Source organism: Hetaerina americana, unplaced genomic scaffold, assembly GCF_022747635.1.
Source record: "Hetaerina americana unplaced genomic scaffold, ioHetAmer1.1.p SCAF_8, whole genome shotgun sequence".
Classification (NCBI taxonomy): Eukaryota; Metazoa; Arthropoda; class Insecta; order Odonata; family Calopterygidae; genus Hetaerina; species Hetaerina americana.
In genome coordinates, this window is record NW_027287427.1 from 11,455,203 (window position 1) to 11,480,061 (window position 24,859).

Below are 24,859 nucleotides of genomic sequence, written 5' to 3' on the forward strand. Positions count from 1 at the left end.
CAACGACCAAGGGAGCAACCGAACGGGATCTCCCTCAATTCCGTAACCTGCCTCGCACCTTTTACTTTCGATCGAATCTGTCCGATGCTTCCTTCCCTTGTCCTTTCAACACTCCGACGTATTCCAAGACAACCTATCCTTCGCGTCAACCGTGGAATCGTAACATAAGAGAAGTGCTTTTTCTTAAAAACTTAGGTTTTCACAATTTCTTTTTAAGACGATATTATTAGGGTCGATTGAAAAAATGATGGGATGATTTTGTGCTCATTAATCATGCTAAAAAACTGATGGGATTGGTGCAATTTAAGATATTGTCTCGGTCACTCCAGCAAATGTCCATGAACGTCGACTCGGGGCTTCCAAAATAGTCAAAACTAATTCAAGTCATTTTGGTTCAATTTCTTGACAAATCCATCAAAAATGAAACCCATTTATTAAACAAAGAAACCAAAACGTTAATCCCCTGGGAGGACATGAATACGAGTACATTACCACTAATAACTGTCTAATTTAGAGACTTTAGAATAAATATCGGCAACGCTTCTGTGTATCTCCACATTTCTTCCGAGACTAGTTACGCGGCTCAAATTTCATTCCCGCCATTAACTTTAAATTCCAACACACAACCTCCTTCAATTAGAATCGATCGGAGTGAAGGCCAGTTATTATTGGCCATCGGTGCAGTTTTAGTTTAACCTTGCATTCTTCTGTAATGATTCCAGGGACGAAAAATTATTGCTGTAATCGGATATGGCGCTGTACTCAAAAATGCCACCGGCAAAACATTTATACGCATGACGAAACATACCGAACACTTCATTAAAAAAAAACCACCATCTGTTCTAAGGGGAGTGACTGACTTCCCGTTTCCCAGCATTCAATTAGAGGAAATCAATGGAAAAGCAAGAGGCAATTTAAAATATTAAATTCAAAGCGAGATTTCTCCGCAGTGCTGCAACTGCCTACTACTTCGGAATCTTGTTTCAGAGGTTAATGGCGACTGCGTCGTGAATGGAGCCGCAGAAGAATACTTCACAAAAAAAACAGTAACATCAAAGAGCAGGTTTCATGAGCGAGGGTTGATTTTACAAGGGAATAACCTCCGGCAATGTGAATTACGAACATATAGTAATGTAGAAAGGAGGTTAGTTAGGTCAATTAGTAATATCTCTGGTTTTCCACCAGCTTCGGGTAAGCTGAAAAATCACACAGCTTACTAGGTTTGACTGCAGTTGCTTAAGGCCATTTACCGCATTACGAATCTAATATGTATTTTAGAGTGCATAGTCCAAACAGACTACACTCTTTTAATAACTGGACAATTTCGTAAGTATTATTAGTATTAAAGTTCAAATTGATACAGGTAGATATTCATCACTCAAAGTAACATTAAAGAGAATGGACCAAGGAAATCACCAGGAACTAAGCCGGGTCAGCCACCATGGTCGCTCTTTTAAACATCATTTAGGCATGGCATTACTTTCTGGAGACGTTTGCTGAGGAGAGGAAAACTGATTTCCAGTCTCCGCCCATGTTCCTCGGCTAAAAAAATTTTCAACAGGTTATTTTGGGAGTTTTTGGTGGGTGTAACATACGACAACAAAATAAGAAAGAATTCAACACTGAATTATAAATTATTTATTTTTATTAATTACATCTCAGTGGAAATAAAAAACCAAAAAAATACTTTTTAATAATAAACACATAGGTAGTCTATTATTTTCCTAAAATAGAATGTGTAAGTGAATAACAATTCCATAAATATGCCGTAGTTTCCACATTTCCGAAAGTATTTCCAGAATGGACGAAATTAAATGTTTGGTACAATGCCTATTTTCTGCATTAGCCTGTATACAATACAACAAATAGACATTCCAAAATTACAATCGCAAGGTAAAAAAAGGCATTCGATATTTGAGAACAATTCTCGCGAGTGCATTAAAAAGACCTACACCTCTCAACCATTGGTAAAATAACTTTCTTAATAAACTATCTATCACTTCCGCCACATTTATAAGTTTATTGAAAATAAAAGGCGAGCAAATTGAAACAGGCGGCGAATGCGGCTCTGAAAGAAGATGGCATCCCGTTTACTTACTGATTTACACAACAAGAATTCCAAAATGTGGTTTTTTTAAATCATTAATCTGCTTACAATCAGGTTGATTTCAGATCTACACACACTGATGTTATACATGAAAATAAGTGGCTTTTCAAAATACCATTGAAATTCTTCAGAGAATAGTAAAGGTGGGTTGTCTATAATAGAATTTTTCGATTAATCAAAAACAAATAGACCACATTCATATTTCTTTTATGAAGCAATAACGGAATCACTTCGACATATCACCCATCACACAGCCTACATGAAATGCCTAGCATGGAAGTGCGGAGAAAGTCTTTCTTTCCTAATTTCTCTGGTTCGGTAACAACTTCAGCCGAGCGATAAAGGGAAAAGGAAAATAAAAGAACATCGTTTCAAAGGCCGCCGCCCGCGGCACTTGTCGCCGTGGATGATTTCATCAACTCGCAATGGCGTAAATATGGTTGCATAGTAACACTCGCGATTACGATGCGTCGTAAGGGTTTCTTGCCACGCCGACGGAAACCAGAAGAGAGAGATGGTCGACGGCTCAATCGAGCAAACGTGCGCCCGTTTCCCTCTCGAGTATTTTCAAACGCCGCGTACACGATGAGGCCGTTCCTTTAGCGCATCGAGGTTCGATCCAGACGACGATGCGGAATCAATGGACGACGAATACCATTTTTTTTAATTTTCCCTGGATCTTCGCCGTCGCAATTAGAAGTTTGGCATTCTCTTTTGGCAAAAAAATCTGTGCCAGAATAAATAATGAGACGACGATAGGATCAGATTCAAGGTTAGAATTTAATCGTGTGACCAGGATGCATCGGGATGGAAGTCATGAAATTTGAACGAGCGTGTCGCTGTGATGGGATCAGAGCACTTTTAACTGCCCGCGGAGTCGGTCATCGCGACGCGTGGACCGGCATTCCCACCTTTGCGGTGGGAACCGGCTCTTCGCTAGTCGCTCGGGAACTCCGCGGCGCACCAAACGAGATGGCGAGGAGATGGGAAGTAAGGTGTTGAGATTTTGAGATGATTTTCATCGGAAGAGGGAGAAGGAGGCGGAGGAGACAGTAAAGACGAGGAAGAGGCATTCACAACAGGGTCACCCATTCGTGAAAATCGCGCGTCCTCAAAAAGTTAGGTCTATCATCATCGCACACAAATTAAGCTCTGATAAGGAAAAGAGAAAAACGGATGCCAATCACCGCTCGCGCTGACTTTCAGATCACACACACACACACGCGCACGGCACGCACATGCTCTCACACGCACAGTGAACAGAGGAAGATAAGAAGTAAACGCAAACAGACTCGAGCATCCACGGAACTCAGCCCCCATGCTCTCTCGCTCGCTCACCACTCATCTCTCAACCTTGCTCGCCCGCCCGAATAAATACAAAGAGCATACCAATTGGCCTACATTCTCGCACGCAAACATGCCCCAGGTACAATCACCATCACACACTAAAAAAAAATTATGAGACGACAAAACCGCCACCGAACCGAGCACCGTAATTGATTTATCCATCACTGGCAACTTAAAATAAAAAAGTAGCGACGTGAGACGCGCAAACCTTTTTTTTTAAGGCCTCAGATGCACTCCCTTATCATCCTTAGATCCTTGATCAGGATGCCCGGAGGAGCAGCTGCCGTCTCAACTCAACCAATATATTTACAAACTTAACTGAACAGTTAAAAAAAATAAATTAAATTAATATCGCAGGACACAAACCACACGAGCAATTAATATATATTTTTGTCAAAATTAGTGTGCCATACAAGCGATAGCTAAAAATGGTGTTCATTAGGCTTTGAAAGAAATGAAATATTACGAAGCGAATTAATGAGGTTACATCGAAAAACATCGATTACTTCAAAAGAAAAAGAGCGGACACGAAACCAACTCACATTCGATACTTGCTCCAAACAAACTCTAGCTCCCACACTACATAAGAGACAGGCATCCTCACGGTAGCGTTGTAAGGGGTTAAAGAAGATGGGAAGGGGGGGGGTAATGAGGGAAAAGGTCGTTTGGATGGGTCACCGCCATGTTCGGCGCATTGTGGTCCCCGTTCCCAGGTACCCACAAGCAGTTTCGCGTTATCATCATCTCCCAGGTTCCTCCCACGGCTCCGAAGCATCAAAGCACAGTTTCCAATGAGAACAAGATAAGGGGTGACGGAAAAGAGTATATTCTGATGCACGCCTGCTGGGCAGGGGAGCGAAGAAACATGCTACCGCAATATTGTGGGAAACTTGGGACCCGAATGGAAATTTACCGAATCGTGACTTCAATCACACATTTACCGCATCACCTTTCAGAAAAGAAATGCACTTCTAATTGCGAAAGCGATTTCGGGAGACATGTTACGCAAGGTTCATGGATCCTCATAGGTTTCGCCGTCTTGACATTTCGAAGATTATTATATGATTTAAGCGTAATTATTAATGGCATAATATTTAATAACCAGAGAATAGAAAAGGACTTCAATTATTCATTTGTTGTGGCCACTGTTAGAAAAAGAATGTTGGTGTGAAGAGTGTCTTGACATTTTCAAGTTTTAAATCCATTCAACCAGCTTACGACACAGAAACATAGTCCATCAGTATCCTACTGATGGAATGTGCCAATGGTTCCTCACATTAACACACCATGAGGTATAATTATGGTGATAAAAGATAGATATGGTGTTTTCCCGGCGTATCAGCTGCGTAAATTCCGTAAATAATTATGGTACTTGCACCATACAGAGAATGCACATATAAGTAAGGGGTCTCCAATTGCATCTCCGACGTGGTCCTGGCACTCGGATACAACCCATGGTTACACATAGCAACGAAGATGGAGAAAGTAGTATTACCACATTTCATTCCTCACAGTAAGTCACACCTCCGATGCGATAAAAAAAAACATTTCGGAAAACTCGCAGAAATTATTACTATTTCGTTTCCGCGATGAGTAAAACTAATCACCATTCGGGAAAGAATTAAAAGAAGAAAACCCAATCACAGAAGAGTAATAATGATCAACTCGGCATTTAAATTTTATTAATATTTGCCACAAAAAAATAAAGGTATACTGATGATGCCCAAAGCCTTTAAACGCCAGCTGGGTTGAAGAATTTCCTGAAAACAATAAATAAACGAAAACACTATATGCACTGCAGTCAGACCACATGGCACAGGGGAATCAAATTCGCCGGGCATAATATAACTTTAGAATATGCAGAAACAAAAAGCAAAGAACAATTTACCGATAGTAAGCGTGGTACACGTACTATCAGGAGATACGTTTTCTTAAAGCCTCAAAGTTCTATTTTTCGGTAATCATACCTCAGGCTTGGAATAGAAAATATTATAAATAAAATATTACGAAAACTGCCACTCGATTTTAAATGCCACTGGAGCATCTGATTAGTGGGGAGTTAGGCCAATCAAAAAAGTTAGCCTGGATTAATATTCGGCCGCTCGAGTGCATCACACACTGATACGCACAAGGGCTAATATCTCCTTCCAGTTTCCGAACTATATGTACATATTCTAAACATTTATGCGAAGAGCTATTCTATGAAAAATAAGACAATGATTAACAATGAACTATGGCATTAAATAAACGGATAATGTAATGAAAACAAAATGAGCGATGCCTTCCGCCAACTGTTGCGAAAGGAAATATTTGCACAAGGTCGGATGATGGCAGAACAGATTGATGGTAGAGTCCCAACGGATGGACTATACCTCTGACGGATAGCAGCTTGGTTGAAAGCTGATGAATGGATGTTTACGTCTTCAGACAGATGAGACAAGAACCGTTCGTACATTGCGCCAATCTGCGATAAATGATCTTGGAAATCGGATGGTGCGCGATACAAAAGATTCCCTTGTTTGCGAAAACACAGAAATCCCTCGGGAGCCGTCACTGAAGTCTCGTTCGAAGACCGACCTTAAGCCTCCCCACCACAATATACTCCATTTCAGAACAAAACAAAACGACCTATGAGGCCATATTATGCACAAAAACTATATAAATAAAAGCAATTAATTTTATTTGAAATACACGTGCTCGGGATCAGCTGTTCATGATATGAAAAATAAGTAAAATTACCACAAGGTATTTTTCTAAACAAAACTAAACAGTTATGCTTAACTTAGAACACAAATTCTACACCCATGGAAGCATTTGCGTGATGCTTAAAGAATGTTAATAACGACTTCAAAAACGAAATGGCGTCACTAAATAGATGATCGGGATGGAAATCTCAATTAACACTGTCTAGCACCAATCCTTAAACGATTGAATATGGCGCGCTTCTTCCTTCGGGGTACAAGGCCATGGTGCAGCTAAAATAAAGCTTCTCCGAATAATGGACCAAATTTCCCCCTCAATACACACTTCATTCGTTAAATTTCGATACTGAGACACATAGCCGCCGCATGATCTGGACAAGCTGGAAGATGATTATAGAATATTAGTGTATTTGATTCATAAAAATATGAATTATTTTTTTCCCATGAAAAATCAGGCGGCACAAAATATGTGACATTGGAATGGAGACCGCTTAGTATTGATTTGAACATTTCCACTTAATCGAATGTGTAACTTCGATATTTCCCGGTCAATTTTTCATTCTCATAAGTCTGCATCGAAGCCTATGAAACACGACTTCGCCTAGCGTGAAACCTTGACGTCGCGAGGTCGAGTCCTGTCTCTGGCACGGATGTTTCTAAGAGGTTCGACGCAAGAGTAGACCTCGTATCCCTAGGTCCGCCGTTAATAAAGCCGAATTTTGTATAATTACTTAATCTAAAGAATTATTCTAATACGAACAGTGCGGGATCATGAAACTTAGATTTTTGACAGCAGAGGACAATGATCTCTGGTAAACTGCAATCACACCGTCTGAAAAGGACCATCACGGCTCATGACGTTTCGGTCGCCGCACATCAGTCTTGCCTACGCATCAACACTGTATTTACGGTACCGCATCTCGACCGCCTAGAAAACGTGGCCCTCGGTCAAAGCGCGAGCTGGAAGGGCTCCAAATCGCTTTCCTGCAGGACTGAACAAAATAAAATCCGCCATCGCTGGCTAACAGGGTTGGTCACGCACGACCAATGTCTACGGCGGGGTGACTCGCCTGGTTCTAGTACTACTGGAAAGGGAATCGTTAAAAAGCTACTATAATAGTTGGACGGGGCGTAAATTCAGAATTTATTCTCCCAAGGCTTCCTTCAACAGCTTTTATTCCTATTGTTAACTCAATTTTAGTTAACCTTACACAAACTTGTTTTACTTTCCAATGAAGTAACAGTACGCAACGTAACTGGCACATACAAAGTTATCTCGGCCACATTTTGCTTAAGAAACCTACAGCAACAGAGTATGATCCGAATGCCACCATTAAGAGCACACTTCTCCCGGCGATAAGTCCCAGTAATTAGCGCATACGGGGTTTGCCGATGGTAATAAATGCCGCAGCACATGTCACTTACATTGCACACTTTACACATGCAGTACACGCTTTATGAATTTGAAAAATTTATATTGCATTAGAGGCTATTTTCAGAGAACCTGTACATCGAATTGCAGCTACTAATTATGATTCACTTACGCGCCTATTTTCAAATCCTAGTTATTTGTATAAATATTAAAGCATCAAATATGTATGATGAACACACGTCACAGCTCAATGGCAAATGTTATTCCGTCCATTTTCGCGACATCTACGAGAGAACAAACAACAATATGATAAGCCAGAGGGAAATGTTTATCTCCATCCAGAATTGTACTGAAGTCACCCTCTGAATTATATCGCTGGGATTTAACCATTAGTGCTCAGTGCCCGCGGAGGATAATTAATGGATTCATACCACCGCCAGTCTCCACATTGAAACCATCTCACTTAATAAGACTGTGACTTTTGTCTGGGCATTTGAGTGTCGACAAGATTACTCTCGTTTCACCAACAGAGAGGATATGCGAAACCCAGGGCAGGTGAAGCGAATAAAAACTTCGCAACACGTACAGAAAGGGAAACTTTTTTAAGTATATATTTTTTCTCACTTGAGATAATGGAGAGGTCCCCCTTCGAGACGAAATATAATAATAATAGTAATTACAATAATAATTTTCGCACCTTTTTTCTAATTTTATTGGGCCTGAAATACCACCAATGAAAGATTTGTCTGCAATATCCGCGTAACCTTTTAATGCCAAATTTTTGCAAGCACACCAGGAGAGTTTCGCTGGCGTCCCGGAGGGCATTTCCGGGAAAAAATAACGTGAAATTCGAGAGAAGTTCACCCAAAAGAAAACGACAGAGAGGTGAGTGTGAGGGTTGAGTTTTAAATTAATAAACCCCGATGAAATCCCAAAGAGAAAATCCTTCTGCTTCTTCGATCCCCATTCCGCGGAATGGCAAACAAATCCTAGAAGCGAATCTGTCCGAATTTTCTTGCGGTGTTCTTCTTAACGCAATGCTGTTACTGCTTATTAAATATTAAGCCAAAGATGATTTTACACTTTGGACCAATCTCGTGCGCTTCAATATCTCGCAACAAAGACGGAAAAAATATGTCTGTGAGTAAATAATCTTTCACGATGATCGGATGTTGTCGATAGAATACGTAATGTTGATTTCCCAATGGTAAGAGAATTTGGTATTAAGTTCAGCTTCTACGGGAACACTCTCCAGATCCCGGAACCTACATTACAGAGTGTACCATCGTATACATCAAAGCGGCAAGAGTGTTCGGTGTAGGCAATACACCCGGTGATCTGCATATAACTTTTATAGAAGTAAAACTTGCACTAGAAAATCTTGACCGCGATCAGCGCGCGCCTCTCTGGGTTCTTCTTTCTCATCACCTGGACCCCTAATGGTTGCCACGCTTACGTCGAAGTCATGTTGACTTCGGAGATACGAGTGCCCGGCCTACTCTGCCCTATCTCAAGTTTTTGAAAAAAAATGCGAAGATTAGCGATATTCATGATATTTTACTCGACTTCACTTTTTCCAACAGATAAGGATGAGTGGTACTACCACTCAATAAGAATGACGATAAAATAAATTCTAATCACATTGCTTAGCAAAAATCGAAAGTTATGCTAAGACGAACGATCCAGACACTAATTCGAACCTTGTCATGAGACGGGACAATGTCCACTTCGAATAAGGATTGCGGGTAGGTTGTTCTTATAGCGTTAGATGCTCACTTCTATCTACACCTCATAGTTCACGGCACTCGGCCTATCGCCTTCGCCGTTGCACACCTGCATGCCTGAACAACCCAATTGCTCCTAACGCTCTTTATTTTATCGAAAAATGACGAAGAAACAAGAAAATTAAACCAAAAATGTTTAATTTTCGCGTGCGATTTGATTTTTAATGCATCAAGTTGCGAATTGTCTTTTGAACACCTGTGCGCTTAAGGATTCAATGCATTAAATAAAATTATGAACGAGAAAAAATCGATAAGAGCAGGGAAAACTACGAACTTAGTACCGGCTTACGGTGAAAAAAACCAAACGACACGGCCAAACCATGTCCAGGTCTATGGGAGGCAAAATAACCCTTCGAAACGGATCTTCAAACCTTTGGAAAAGGTTGTGGGCAGGTAAGTAAATGTACAATAGGCGCACGAACCCAAGTGCATTTATGGAGAAGAGACTGGGGGCACATACGCCTATAAGAAACCGGTTCCTCAAGAATATACCTAGACGCAAACCCCCTCCCATGAGTCGCCCGGGACCACTGATGAACCGAGTAAAGAAGGAAGGGATACGGGAAATGATAGCCAAGTAATGGAAGTGACTGGACTAGCACAAGAATAAGTTAACTCGTTTTCTCAAAGAAAAAAAACAACTCAATACCTAAATTAAATTATAATTATTCCCTAAGAATAGCTCCTCGAAATTATAACACTACCCGCTAGAGTTTAATGATAATTAAACGGTTATCCTCGAGTACAAGGAAATTACGAACAAGATTCGGGCGTCTATTAATTGCAATGCAATGCTGCCAAGGGAAAAACATATGCCCCTTCACTTCTCAACTAAAATATTACAAATGTACCAACTGCAATAAATATTTGTTATCCAGAATTTAAAGTTAACGTTTTCTGAGGTTTCATTATCTACAGAAAACTTCTAGCTTCGACAAATTCTTCGAGTAAACAGGTACCAACTACCGCGATCACAAAAAACATTTAAATATTTAAAATAGCGGTATTTTGGGCAATGCTAGAAATGTTCCACCATCACAAATATTCTAAGCACTTCTTATAGTTTTATTCCGCTCGCCTGCCACAAGATGATATCAGTATTTGACGTCTGTTTCTCAACAGTACGTGCATAAAATCACATATGCAAACAAGTTCATGGCACGTGGGCAACACCGGACTTTAATCCATTCGTGTACGTGAAGTGCATGGTCTCTAAAATATTACATCGTTCACCTGTGGGTAACTATTTCGTACAAATTGAAATTTTTCGTTCTGCGCATTTCAAACAAAAAACGACGATTTTTTTAAAGAAGAAACTTTTAAAAAGAACCCAAACCAAGTTGAAATGGAATTTTCAAATCTTTCCTTCCCAAACTTTAAAAACAAAATCAAATGAATCCAGCAAGTGGTTGTTTACATTCATCGCGATGCACACTTACCTGCTCGAAATTCAAACGTCGAGGTCTGAGGCAGAAAACACCATCAGGTTATGAACTTGTAATAATGCCTCCCGCTGTGGCACAATCAAATGTCATACACTAAACATAAAGTACACTTTTCAACTAAACACTATAGTTCCTCTCACGTGTGCATCAGTACCTCGTATCACCATACGACTGGGACAACCTCTCGCGACTACGACCGCCAGCCAATTAATTGATATTTTTCCCGTACACAACAGGGCGCTCGACGCGACGCCTGCTGGTCTACAAATAAATCAAGTTCTAGATGACGCTACCACGGAGGCTACCACCTACTCATTTCCGCGAAATTTGAAAGCCATTACAGCCACCCCATTCGGCGCTAACTAAATATGAAATAAATTTTAAACACCTGTCGGTGTTAGCCTTATAATTTGAGACTTTTACGGGAAATTACATGCATTTGAAATATAATTGGATAAATAATTATGGAGAGTGCAATTTCGAGAAAGCAAGTTGTAACTTTTTTCATCATCATCAATTGGTACCTTTGGCAGTTGTTACGGCAGCATACGTAAAGAGTAAAGAAGGTTCCTTAGCGATGGTTCTTACATTTGTCAACGTCTGTTTATTAAATGACCCAGACAAGTATGTAATTCAAACCGACTCCTTAAAGTATGAAAATTTTTCCAACCACATTTTACAGAATATTGCCAATGCCTAGAATTCGTTTATTAACCTGAGTTCAAATTGAATTTAATGCTGTATATATTCATCACAAAATGAAAGTGTTTACTTCAATGCACCAATAGAGGGATTGAATCATAATTTTAGGAGACTAATGAATACTTTATGGAGAGGTGTTAAGACAATTTGTAAATTTTCTAATGTATCAAAATGGGATGAATTTGACTTTTTGTATTTAATTTTTCCAAAAGTAAATTAGCCGGAGCTTGGACAGTATCCCCAGCATAAACCACTTCAGTTTCTTAATTATCATGTTTGAAGTTATTAGTTTGAATCATATACTTGCATGATTGGTTACATAATAATCAAAATCTACAAACTTAAACACTCACCATAGAAAGAGCCTTTTTGACATGTTGCCATAACAGGTGCAACATTAACTGTTTATCAATGGCCAACAAAAATAAGATATTTGCTCCACAGGAAACTTAGTGAAAAATATAAAAAAAGAATATTAGTGGTAAATCATATTTCATATGGCAGAGAACAATATTAACATTGGGTTATACTATATGTTATATAAAATGGGTTATACTATTAAAAAAATATTAATATAAGTCAATTCTTCAAGAAAAAGCCAAAACAAAAACCATAAATTTTCAGAATCGCAAAACCATGCAGTTCTTTAAGACTAATCTAAATCCAAATTTATTCGTCATGTATTATAATGAAATCTTTGAAATTTTAATTTAGAAGAGTTGCTGCATGCATATGCCAATACATTCAGTAACTAATATAAATTATCCCAATGAGTAATGTCCAGGGTTTTGGGTGAATTGGCAGTAATGGTTGTATTGCATCAGTCAAATATTTCCCAGCTTGCTAAAATTGCATACTACATATGGATAAAGAGAGGAATATTTTTTCCTTGCAAAAGGATTTAAAAAAATAAAATGGGCCATATTGGTCTGATAGGAAGGTAAAACATTGGATGGGCTGGATTTTGTCAAATAAATTATATCAGATCCTAATCATGTGTTTCATGTTTCTCGTTTATTTTACATTATTATTATTATTTTCATTTTATGAGAACCACAGGTGGTGGCTGATTGATATTGCTATGACCATATCCACTACATGGCTTGAATACACCAAAAACTTCAGCTTTATACAATAACAAAAATTGTCAAATCTGTACTTAATACTTGTGGAGGCACAACCTTGGTAATATATCAACAATTATATTACATTTATGTTATGTACAATGTCGACTCTCAATCCTAGTCATGGGTTAAATTCACTTATATAAGTGAATTTATTTCCAATGTAATAAAACCATCCAACAGTTAACAGCCTGTGCTGTGAATAATGTATTTTTTTACATATATATACAATTACTCAGGCAAAGTAAAATAATTTTAAGGATGCTAATATGTAATGACATTTTTACAGTGAATTTGAGTCCTTGTTACTGTGTCCTGGTCTACCTTGGGTATTGTCAATCACCTGTCCTCATGCATACTTCCCTATTAGGGCTCATCAATAGATGGCATATATTTCTAATCTTAGTATATTGTCCATCATTTATTCAACAAAATGAACCAGCATATTACTGACAACATGCTATAACACCCTTCAAATCACCAAAATTATTCCTCTGCATACGTCTGTTATTTGAAAATGCTATACATTTAGAGTCAGCACAACTCCAATAATTGGTACGCAATGAAAAATAATAACAACCAACAAGGAGAAGATTGAGCCACGTTTAAGTTCTTAGTTAGCATTAATGAAGTTTAAAATAGATTTAAATGGCTATTGTGGTGTAATAAAATATAATCTAATGGGCCACATCCAAACGTTACTCGTGCAATATTACTTTAAAAATAGAGACAAAGAATAAGGAGGGTTTGACCGGTGAGAGGCAAAAGTATTAAGTCTTTGAATGATGCTTAGTCATAATTGAACAAGCATGAACATTAACGATGCAATTTTAAATAACTCGATTGATTTTGTATTGAATTCTTATCACAAAACATCTTAGGCATTGATTTTTGAAACTGGGCAAACAAACACAATAACAAATGGACATGTTGAAAAAATCACACCAAAAAGAAAAAGTTTTTGCAGTGGTTTTACACCACTTTCTCAAAACATTTGCAGCACTTACCAAAAGTGAATATTTCCACTACTGTAGTAATAAATCAAGAGTGAATTCAAGGTTCCAATCACTCACCCATCTGCTATAAAAACCAATATTTTCAGTAAACTAGCATTTGCTCTCCACCACTGCCCAACCGGTCAAAGATGGACTGACCCCCACTATTTCTGATGGCCAGAGTAGAACGGTTTGTGCTGTTGTGCATGAGCTTGTGTTCCGTGCGGTAGCTGTTGTGACCTCTGTGGCACACCGGTCCGCGTTGGGACTTGGGGAGGTGCAGGGTAATGCTGTGGCTGGGTGCGCTGATGGGGCAGCTGCTGTTGTTGAATCTGATGCGGTGGAGGACGCTGCTGTTGTTGTTGTGGAAGGGATCGCTGTTGACCTTGTGCCATTTGTCTCTGGGCTTGCTGCTGCTGCTGTTGTTGTGGCTGTTGTTGCTGATGCTGTTGTTGCTGATGTTGTTGTTGTTGCTGATGTTGTTGTTGTTGCTGTTGTTGTTGCTGCTGTTGCTGTTGTTGTTGCTGTTGTTGTTGCTGCTGTTGTTGCTGATGTTGTATCTGCTGTTGCTGTATTTGCTGAGCAGGATGAGGAAATGTCACACTTTGTGGAACATCATGACCTTGTAGGCGTCTTTGCTCTTGTCCTGCAGCCACATAGGAGAATACACACAACACTGCGTAGCAGATCTGGTCAGCCTGCATAGAAAAGATTCCAATATAGATCGCAGAGTGGCAACATCTCACTGTTTTCAAGGGAACTCAACAAAGCATCCCTCTGTAAAATTATTTTTATTTAAAAGAAATATTTGCCCTGGAAGGGGGATCCAACAAATTCCACTAAAGTTGGTGGTGAAGACCAAGGATGGTAAAATATAAGGGTGAAGTAGTGAAAAAGAAAAAGATAAAAATCAATATAGAATTCTACATGGATCCTAATCCTATAAGCTGCATTTGTTGAAAAATAGCCACTATATGTAAATCTAGCCAATTTTTTGAGCAACTCTAAAATGTAAAAAAAATATTTTTGAGTAATTTATCCTCTTCAAACTGATGTTCCATCACAGTACACTCTTGAGACATTCCCAATTTCATCCATCTTTATTATATATCTTTTCTTAGTGTCTCACTATAACTTGCAGGCAAGAAACCTAATAATAGAATTAAGCAAATGAATAATGTTTCCTACCATATTTCCCTGCAAACATGTACTAACAATATTAATTCAATAACATTCATGAGGTAGAAGTTGCCATTTTACTCGTTTAGGCATCAGTCTTTTGCAAAACCTCGGGATGAAATTATTTACATTAACCTCTTTCATTAATATCCATCTCAGCTAATTTGGTTTTGTAACTGCTACTCCTGATTAAGATGAGCAGACATAACATATATATCTTTTGAGTATCGCCAGGAGATATTTGACATAAGAAATGGGTATATGAAAAAAAATTATTGAAATACACATTTAGCCTTGTAGGAAGGGTTTGCCATGTCAATGAACAAGGTTGATTTTATTCATGTGGTTGCATATTTATATTTATCCATGATTAGTTTAATAAAAAGTTTGAAGTGGGCTTTCCAACACCAGCTTAATACTACTTATTCATGCAAACTGTCTTAAAATTCCATTAAACAACATATGCATTAATTTATGGATAATCAATTCCAAAGAAATAAATAAGTATAGAGGTTCAGGAATTAGATTACATTTCCATATCAAAACGAAAATTTAAGCATTAAAATCATTACCTACTATATTCTCAGCCAGATCAATGCAATAATATTCACATATGCGCTACAGAGGTTTTCTGCACATATAACACCACCTACTTACAGCTGAAAAGGTTTTTCTCCACATATTTATACTAATCATAATTCTATACATACTCTGAATTTGAAGTTCTCAGGAATTTACTTTGAGTAGTGGCTATGAATGTCAGTCTTGAGTCTACATACGCAAATACTTCAAAAATTGCTAAACAGAACATTTCACTTCTGTAAAAAATTGTATCATCATGCACAAAGTTACAACAGCGCACTAATATTAGCCCTATTATTATGACCTTTGTACATGTTTATATATTTTGGTATGAAGCACTATACTTTTTTATTATATTGGAACTGTGCAATTATGCAGGGACCTACTAGGGTGATATAAAGTAATACTAGTGAAGTGAAAGGTTGGATTATTTTCAAACAAACACTTGAGAGGTACGTATCATCATTGGCTAACTGCTTTTTATCAAAATAAACTCATGGAAAGAATATTTCCAACAGGTTATTTACATATCAACAATAAAATGACTTCATTTCTCTTTCAGTTTCCGATAAAATTAAAACATAATTGACTTTTTTCAAGCATGTCAAAGAATTATATTTTCTTTTCTAATAGTCTTATTATACATTCAAAATTATTATTAAAAGTAATCTACATATTAAAGTTAGTTTTCCATTGTCACAGGCAAAAATTGCTCAATTTTAAGCCTTACGTAACAACCTAAAACCATGAAAATCTGCTCTAAAATAAGTAAAGATTCAACTCTGCATGCCTTCTGCAGCCATCATGGCCAACATACTTAGTCTTTTCCTCCCACCAACCCACCTCACCTATTACTTCCTCTCCTTGCAAAATCAAAATCATCGCCCAATTATCCTCCAATACTGCTGTTTTTTGCTTTTCAGGCTTGGAATTAAAAATTATAATGGACACAGAAATAACACTTGAATATAGCCACACATATTATAACATTATATATATTAACAATAATGTATTTACATAAAGAATACAAATTGTGCATTCAAATATTGTTTTGATAGAAAAGAAACAAAAGAAGGAAAATAAACTAATTTACCAATATTTTCCACTTGTTTTTTCAAGAATTTTGATTGCCCTATCAAAAGTATGTAGAAAATAAGACTAATACCCTAAAAAATCATCTAGTCATGCAGTTTTATTAGAATCATAAATAAATATTGATTGAAATGCTAAAAGAGTCATCATGAAAAACTTTGGTACTTTTTATCAGAGCATGAAAATAAACTAGCTAGAGGCTATCTAAAGAAATACAGGGTCGCATTGGAAGGTTGGTAGGAAATTCGAAACGGTAATATTCAGGCAACTCATGCTGAATTACTGTGAAAAATTCTTATTTTACACAAGCCAATTTCTTAGCTATATTTTTATGAAATATTATCATTTTTAGTAGAGCATTTTTGCATAATTAGTTTTGCTCATGATTTTGGTTTCATGAGAGAAGCAGTATAATTTATACAGAAAATAAATCATGTAAGCCAAAAGGCTGATTTTGCCTTATTAACCAGGTTGATTTATATATTAATAAACACAAGCCTAGCCTGTGCCTTATTCTAGAGAACAGAAATGTGTGGCACATCTTTTAAAATGCTGCAATCATGTCATTGATTAAACAAATAATATGTGCAGTTTTTATTTGAAAAATATATCATATGATCACATGAGTTGATTTAGGAGTGCATGCTACAGCAATAAGGATAAACTTCGAAGGCTGTCAAAAACTTATGCGTAAATATCTTCCTGTTATTATGAAAACACAGAGAATGGACAATCAAAAAAGTTGATTACTAGGTTTCAAATTGATTACAGTGGCCAATTCAATAGAATTTTATCTGAGAAAATACTTAATTGAATAACAACACTATAGAGTAGTGATGAAAACTCCTAATCTTGGCTAAGTTAATAATATTTTAAAATCCATTACTTCAAAACATGTGAATTTAATCACTTATTTAACACTGAATGACAAATAAAACAAAACGTATTTTTTTAAAAGAAGTCTAATCATTCAAAGCCACCAAGCAATAAACACAAAGTGAGAATTAAGGTCAAGTATGCCATAATACAGCATTATAAATGCCCACAGGACAAATACATATTCTGAAAATTAAATGGGTGTCCAATTTGAACACACATTCTGTACAAATACAGTAGAGGTTTGACACGCAAGGAATGGGCTAACCAGGATGTAGATTAAAAGATATCTCACAATAAATGTCTTTATCTTTGAAATCATGAAAGCAATTTGGAATAGGAATAGAAAAAAAATTTGATGTCTAGAAACAATAAAAAAAAGCCAACTGAACGTATTTCAGAGTTAGCTTTTTGATTTAAAAAATACGAATTCATTAATTTCCTTCAGCAAAATAAATATAAGACAACTACAAGAGTTGCTAAATAAATAGATAGCAACCCATATTTTAGCTATTTATGAATTCATTAAGAGCGCTTTCTGCTGGAGATTTGGCTCTACAAATTATATTTAAAGTGGATTAAATTTTAACCTATCATCCCAGATATTCAACAGTCTACTGCACACTTATTTGTCTTTGCAGTGAAAAAAAATTAAGACCTAGGTAGTATATAATGGTAAATAATAAACAAAACAAATAAAGCTTACAACATTCACAAAGTGTGCCCACTTCATGCAAATGGAATCACATCATTTGGGGAGGTGCATGGAGATATGCCCTGTGGGTGACGTTGTGGGCTTTCCAGTTGCTTGGCAAGCACCAGAGAGATAACACGATGCATGGAAAGACTGATTTCGTTGGCCTATAACACATGAGAAGGGGAAGAGACATCCAGATTTGCAGAGGGGTGAAAAGAGCTTGGACACAATTAAGCATCTACAAAGGAAATAAAAATTAACTTTCACTTACTCACATTCAGAGTCTAAGATTACAAAGCTCATACACTAAAAAACACAAATGTTTAAAATGAGCCCCTGGAAGAATTCTCAGGTCAATGTAACTCAAACAGATACTTTTTGCAATTTAACAGATATGCTCTGCAACATGAGTTCATGACTCCAATTTCAACGAGTACATTATGATAGGAACCATTATAGAAACAAAAGACATGTACACTTACATTAGTAGAAAATGCTGAGAGAGAGTTTTAAGCAAGTAATGTCTTTCAATTAGATTTAAGAATTTCTAAGACAACAAAAAATATGTAAGATACATAGAAGGAGATTCTAACTACACTTGAAAATATAAATACACGAATATGATAGATGTTTGGAATATGAGTCAAGATAAAAAAATAATTGATTCAATACTTTTTTCACCCATGTGAACAATTAAGATATTCCTAAACAATATTTCATTCATTGCATGAAATGAAATGTAATAAAAGATGAATTTCTTAAGAATATACACTAACCATTATCAATCCAAAAGGCCTGGCTTATTTACAATTCCATCCTTTAATTCTACTGGGTAGTATAGAGGTTCCACCATCTATAGAGTCATACCTGTAGTTAATTGCATGTTCAAATTGAATAGAATCTGAAGCAGAGAAAACATGAAGCCTTTTGCCTTTTCTTTTATTGTTTGCTACTACTCAACCATTGGTCACTTAAATGATAGTAAAAATTTAATTTTGAAAAATAAGAAATCACGGTTATGATCATAATCCTTATAACAGATTCAAATCATCATTTTAGTCAATGAATACTGAATATAGAATGTTTGACTGCTGCTAAAATGTTCTAATTTACGATATCAGCCTTTTGTTTCGAATAACAGATTTTTCCCACCTGTAGTAGCGCTGCTATCATTGCCTCCAAGTACATATGCATACCAAAGTCTGTTTCTGGTATGCTAATTGGCATATTGATTCATGAAACCTCAATATGATAGCAGAGCATGGTTCCCATTTTATAAACTAGGCAATTCAGTTGCATGTCTCAATGGATGGGACCCACTTTACCAATTAGTGGTGTTATTTTTCATTTTTTATTGTGGCATGTTCTCATGTGGATTGTGCTTCATTGCACTTGTGAATGGAGTTGTTTTCTGATACCTACATAGCACTAAATAAGATTTCTTGTGGACTCAATCAGCCACATGGTGTTCATAATTAGAAAGATCTGGAAAACTTGTTATGTGGAATGAACAGTACGGCTAAGGTTTGCATTAAAAAACACCAAACCAGTATTGATGGAGGGTGCCACCTATGGTGTGCAGCATTGTGTGTGGAATGCTGCATACCCAGTGTGTAACAAAACAGCAAATCAAGCTACATGTTAAATCTTAGAGAAAGCTATCAAACCAAAAATGACAGCATGGGTTGCCATCAATGACTCAGCCTACATAAAAACCATTAAGCATATTATAATTGATAATAGCATAAGTGTATAATGGTCTGAAATTACATAACTTAGGAAAACTACACCTCTAAATCCAGATATGAAGTTTGTTGGAATCCAAAATTCATTTAATATGCATTTAAGTTTATCAAAGCAGAAAAATTCAACTTTAAGAATCTCTCCCCAAAAATTTTTCACATATATAATATCTTAAATGTATTTTTTATCTTAAAAATATATAAAATAGCTACATTTCATCTCTTTACTTTCCTTTGCATAAAAACAGCATTATTAAAATGTGGAAACCTAGCCATTATTGAATCATTTTTATTAAAGATATGAAAAATTTATCAACCAGTACCCACATCATATTATAGAAATTAAAAGTTATTTTTTAATTGAAGAAATGCTGATTGCATTATAGTCATTACAAATCCAGCTAATTGAAGAACTGCTTATAGCATTAGGTGTATAATCAACTGGGTACCCCTGAGGATCAAGCCATGACCGATTGCTGGATAGACTTGGCACTAAATATTCAAAATATTTGCTGAGTAGATGACTCCTGGAAAATTTGTAACATATAGTGATGTGTATAAAAAGAACCGTGGTCTACTGAAAAACAATGTTCTCTATTATTCATGCAATGCACGCAATATTAACATGATTTACCAACATATATGTGTACTTCAAAGTTTGCAAAAAGTCTCTCATTTAGTCTAAATGTTCACAGCATGCCAAGTTCACATCTAATCAAGAATTCCACTCATCTGAGTTAGATACCAAAGTCAACTAAGAATGAGATAAATCATTCCGTATTTACCATTGAAGACTTATATTTTCTCTGAATCACTTGTCTGGTCTTGGGATCTGTAAAAAGAAATTATTTAGTAGTGAGGTTATTGCGGTACACTTTCATAAATTGGCTTATATCTATTATCAAAATCAACAAACAAATACTCACTGTATTCTTCCAATACAAATATTCCTCCTTTCTGAGTGAAACATTTTCGGATGTGATCCAACCTCACAAAGAACTGAAAAGTTAAATGATCAAGTATGAGTATTGTGACTGCTTTCTGAAACTAACCAGGACTATACCTTCCCCGAGAGTTTGAATTTATGTATTGATATCACCTCTGATTTTTTTCACATGACATCCTTCTACTACATACTTAAAAGGAATCAAGTGGGTCAACCCAGTCAGTTTTGTGAATTGGACACAATCAAGATGTCAAAGATGATTAATGTTCTTGCCATAATGCAAATGGCACCACATAATTGGAATTTATCAAATTTTCACCAAAAATTACATTAAAGTATGCTTGAAATAATTTCCAATCAACGTTTAACACAATTATTTGATTATACCAAGGCATAAAGCACTTTTACTCGGAGCAACAATGCCACATGCATACTTATTGCCTATGAACAATGTCATGCAAGGGAAGTTCTTCATTGCTTCTTACAGTGGAAGGCATTGAATAATAATTTACTCCCAGAAATACTGAATCCCAGAAATCACTAAAATATCAAGAGCTCAAAAGAATTGGATGATGAATCAAATCAATGAATGTACAGTTATACTTCTCAACTCATATTAACTTTTTTTAAATTATAATACACGGCATTTCACAACTTTTAGCCTAGAGAAAGCTACCAGGTAAATTAAGGAGTTCAATTGCAAGCATTACTCATTGTTATTGAATAACTTGAGGACATTGTAAATGAAAATTTTTTAAACAAATGATTATATACATTACTTAGCCAACTATTCCTGGAGAGCAATTCCTTCCTCTGTAAACAACAGGCTCTATTTATTGCTAATCAAGCATGCACACAGAAAATATCCACCTACTTATTTAATGTAGCAATGCATGCGTGCATTAGGCTTACATTAACATGCAATATTATTTAATAGAAGTTTGCACAGAATGGTGAGGCTGAATTTGCTGCGTGATTGAGAGAGGTGGCAGATGCACATTCAGTCGAGTAACAATGTGTAATTGATTGCCACACAAGCATGTACGTAAGCTTTGCTGGGACCTAACAAACATTCAAAAAAGCAGGACTTTAATACAGCATAGGTAACTTTAGAGATGGTCAATCACCTGGGGTTATTAAAAACTATAAGAGCATATCCAGGACCACAAAAGTGCCATGCTGTTCAGTAAGTCTTTTTGGCAGTTCTTTAAAGTGAACTTATTAGATAATAGTTTGACACATTATTACTTCTAAATAAAAAACGTGTTATATATATATAGAAATATATAGATAGTTATATACCACCAACTCTAAATACTGATAACTACTTAGCAGGAAGCAGTGTAATGATGATGTTTGTAATATACCTCAAAGTCCTTTTATTTGGATGCATGGAGGAGAAGAAGGGAAAAAATATATTATATTACCCACCGCATTAGGGATCCGTCTTCAAAGTATTGTCAAGGACCATCTCAAAAGTTCCTAAGCTTGTTCCACCAAAAGACAAAAAAGAGAGAACAACTCTACAAAAAAATAAACCGATAAGAAATAGAACAAGGAGGATGTAAAAAGACAATAAGGATTGAAAGAATCAGCCTTGAGAGATTACAACCAGCTGAAGAAAAAACAGATATCAATCAAGATATCCATGCAGAGAAAGTTAGTACATTGAAAAGTTAAAGAAATAAATAAAAGATGGAGAATTTGGTTGATTAATAAAATTATTAGGTTAGTAAAACTGCTGAACTACCGGTTTTTCTCATGTATGGGAGATCCATTATTTTTTTCATATCTTCTGTTGCCCCCAAATTGCATGGCAACATGTTTTCAACTCTTTTTTGTTGACTTTTCTGCAGATATTTCTTTTTTAATAAGAAATAAACAAAAAGTGGGTTTTTGGATGTACCAAAATGTAGCGAGCAGCAGGAAAGTTTTGAGAGGTCCTTGCATTACACACACACACATCCAGCATGTCATCACACAGTGTAGTAGTCAGAAAAAGAGAAGCTTGTTGGTAGTGCATACAGTAAACAGATGAAAACAAACTATGTACCATTACATTTTAGTCTTGTCAGGCCAGTAGACATAATTCTTCAGCATCCAATGATGATTATCTGTCATTGCACTTCCCTTACAATCCATGTTACAACTAATATTATGAGCTCCATTATTTTTTTACAGTTAAAAATGTGATTGATGATAACTTTTGGTAACTAATCCCTCAAAGAAAGATTTTTAAAATCCACCAGAGCATAGCAAACACCATAGAAAATTTTGAAAAATTAATGCAGAAAAAATGAATGAGTCAAAGTTGCCATACACAAGTCATAAAAGCATCCCATTACTATGCTGATTGAAAGTTTCCAGGTAATATGAATATGCTAACCACTAATGTTAGATAAAAAAACATTTTAAAGACAAATAGCAATGCATTAGCATACTAATAAATAGATATATAATATATTTAAAGAAGAATGGAATTTTGTAGAAGCATCAGAATGTGAAATATACAAAATGGTCAAAATTTGATTCACTTTCTGTTGGTAAAAGTTGAATATGTATTGGCAAAATCGCAAAGCATTAAAATAAGATGCAACAGATTCCCTTAGCACTGATGCACATCCATATTTAAAATACAATTTTAACAATGTCATCAATATCTGTTATTTCATAAGCAACATACCTTATTAAAGCTTTCACTCAGTCTAACAATTACTGCTTTGAGTGAATAAAATTGGCAATATGAATATACCTACCAAATTTAAGATGAATGTAATTAATCCAATAAAATGCATAGGGTGTGGCACCCTTCCTCAAGAATCTACAAGCAAAACATAGTCTTACCATGACAAGTCCAAGAATATTAATTTGAGATTTTTCTTTTGTTTTCATTGAAAGCAGCTAACTGACTCCAGATTTAGACAGTTTTTTCACAGTTAATGTAACATCTTTAACTGATTTGAATTGATGACACATTCTGTCAAAGAAAATTTGCTTTGAATTTTAATGCAAGGAAGCTACATGAACTGAAGCAACAATCATTTACTATTCATAAAAATAATGAATGGTACTTATGATTTAATGAAGACCAATCACTGCATGATAAGCTGTGATGCTGCACTGATAGCATTGGTACCAGTCTTTAGTGCTCTCCTACCTTGCTATTAGCAAACAAGAGGCCAACTCCTTCCATGCAGACCTGCAGCAAACCACCTTCCCCAGTCCTCATGTCCTGCACAGGGAACTCACCACCAAGCTCCACACCAGCAGCCAAAGCACCACTTCCCCTCGCTACTGCCCTTTCCATGGCATCTTTAATGCAGTAGTACAGATCTTTGCACTGTAAAATGAGAGAGTAACATGCATGTTATGCCTCATGTAAAAAATTACTGTATTTTCCCATCGATGACGCACACCTTATGTATAACGCCCACCCAGAACTTTGTAGTTATCATGAATTCGTGTAGATACCGTGCGCCCAGGGCTTCATAGTTATCTTGAACATGTATAGATGCCATGCATCTGCATGTACATATGTATATATATATATATATATATATATATATATATATATATATATATATATATATATATATATATATATATATATATATATAGTACAATACACAGTAACACAATATATAGAAACACAAAAAAAGGGAACACTCACACGTATTTTCTTGATATTTCGACGGAAACAATCCGTCTTCCTCTGAAGATATAGAAGTAATGACTGCTGGAATTGTTGAGGTGAGGGGTGCGAGAGAAAGGGAAGGGGGCCATGGGAAGGGGAGAACGGGAGGCGAAGGAGGGGTGAAAGGAATGGTTGGGGAGAGGGAAGGGGTGGAAGTAACAATTTTAGGCCCCTCCCATCAATGAACGACAATGAGGCCCGGATGCTGATAGGCCATACAGATGTAAATGAATGCCATTTCAAGAGTTTTTAATTCTATAGGGTTATCGGATGTGGGAAGGGACGCTAGGACGGAAACATTGTAACACTGGTTGAAAGGGGTATTATGATGGGAAGCATGTTTAGGGATGGGGAGACCCGCGGACGGGGAGGAGGGATTGCACGAGGCGCGGTGGTTATTAATCCTAATGTTAAGTGGTGTGGAACATTGGCCTATGTAAAAGGACGGGCAGAGTTTACAGGTAAGAAGATAA

At 36.5% G+C, this 24,859-nt stretch overlaps 2 protein-coding genes across 12 annotated transcripts in view; both read right to left on the reverse strand.

The window, feature by feature from the left end:
• Positions 1 to 10,954, reverse strand: part of Tsp5D (Tetraspanin 5D) — a 139,729-nt gene extending 128,775 nt beyond the window's left edge. Inside the window, exon 1 of the mRNA XM_071596525.1 lies at positions 10,752 to 10,954. The gene's annotated coding sequence lies outside the window, so the exon portion shown is untranslated. The remainder of the gene's footprint in view (positions 1 to 10,751) is intronic.
• A 1,497-nt stretch (positions 10,955 to 12,451) lies between these two features.
• Positions 12,452 to 24,859, reverse strand: part of Rab3-GEF (Rab3 GDP-GTP exchange factor) — a 138,197-nt gene continuing 125,789 nt past the window's right edge. For 9 of the 11 annotated variants that reach the window (XM_071596586.1, XM_071596590.1, XM_071596587.1 and 6 more), the window contains 4 exons: positions 23,850 to 24,032; positions 20,673 to 20,745; positions 20,532 to 20,578; positions 12,452 to 14,276 (listed from right to left, as the gene is read on the reverse strand). In XM_071596586.1, coding sequence (XP_071452687.1) covers positions 13,743 to 14,276; positions 20,532 to 20,578; positions 20,673 to 20,745; positions 23,850 to 24,032 — 837 coding nt within the window. In that variant the 3' untranslated portion in view covers positions 12,452 to 13,742. Of the gene's footprint in view, positions 14,277 to 18,013; positions 18,169 to 20,531; positions 20,579 to 20,672; positions 20,746 to 23,849; positions 24,033 to 24,859 lie in introns of all 11 variants that reach the window. The other 2 variants (XM_071596591.1, XM_071596592.1) reach the window with 1 other exon arrangement.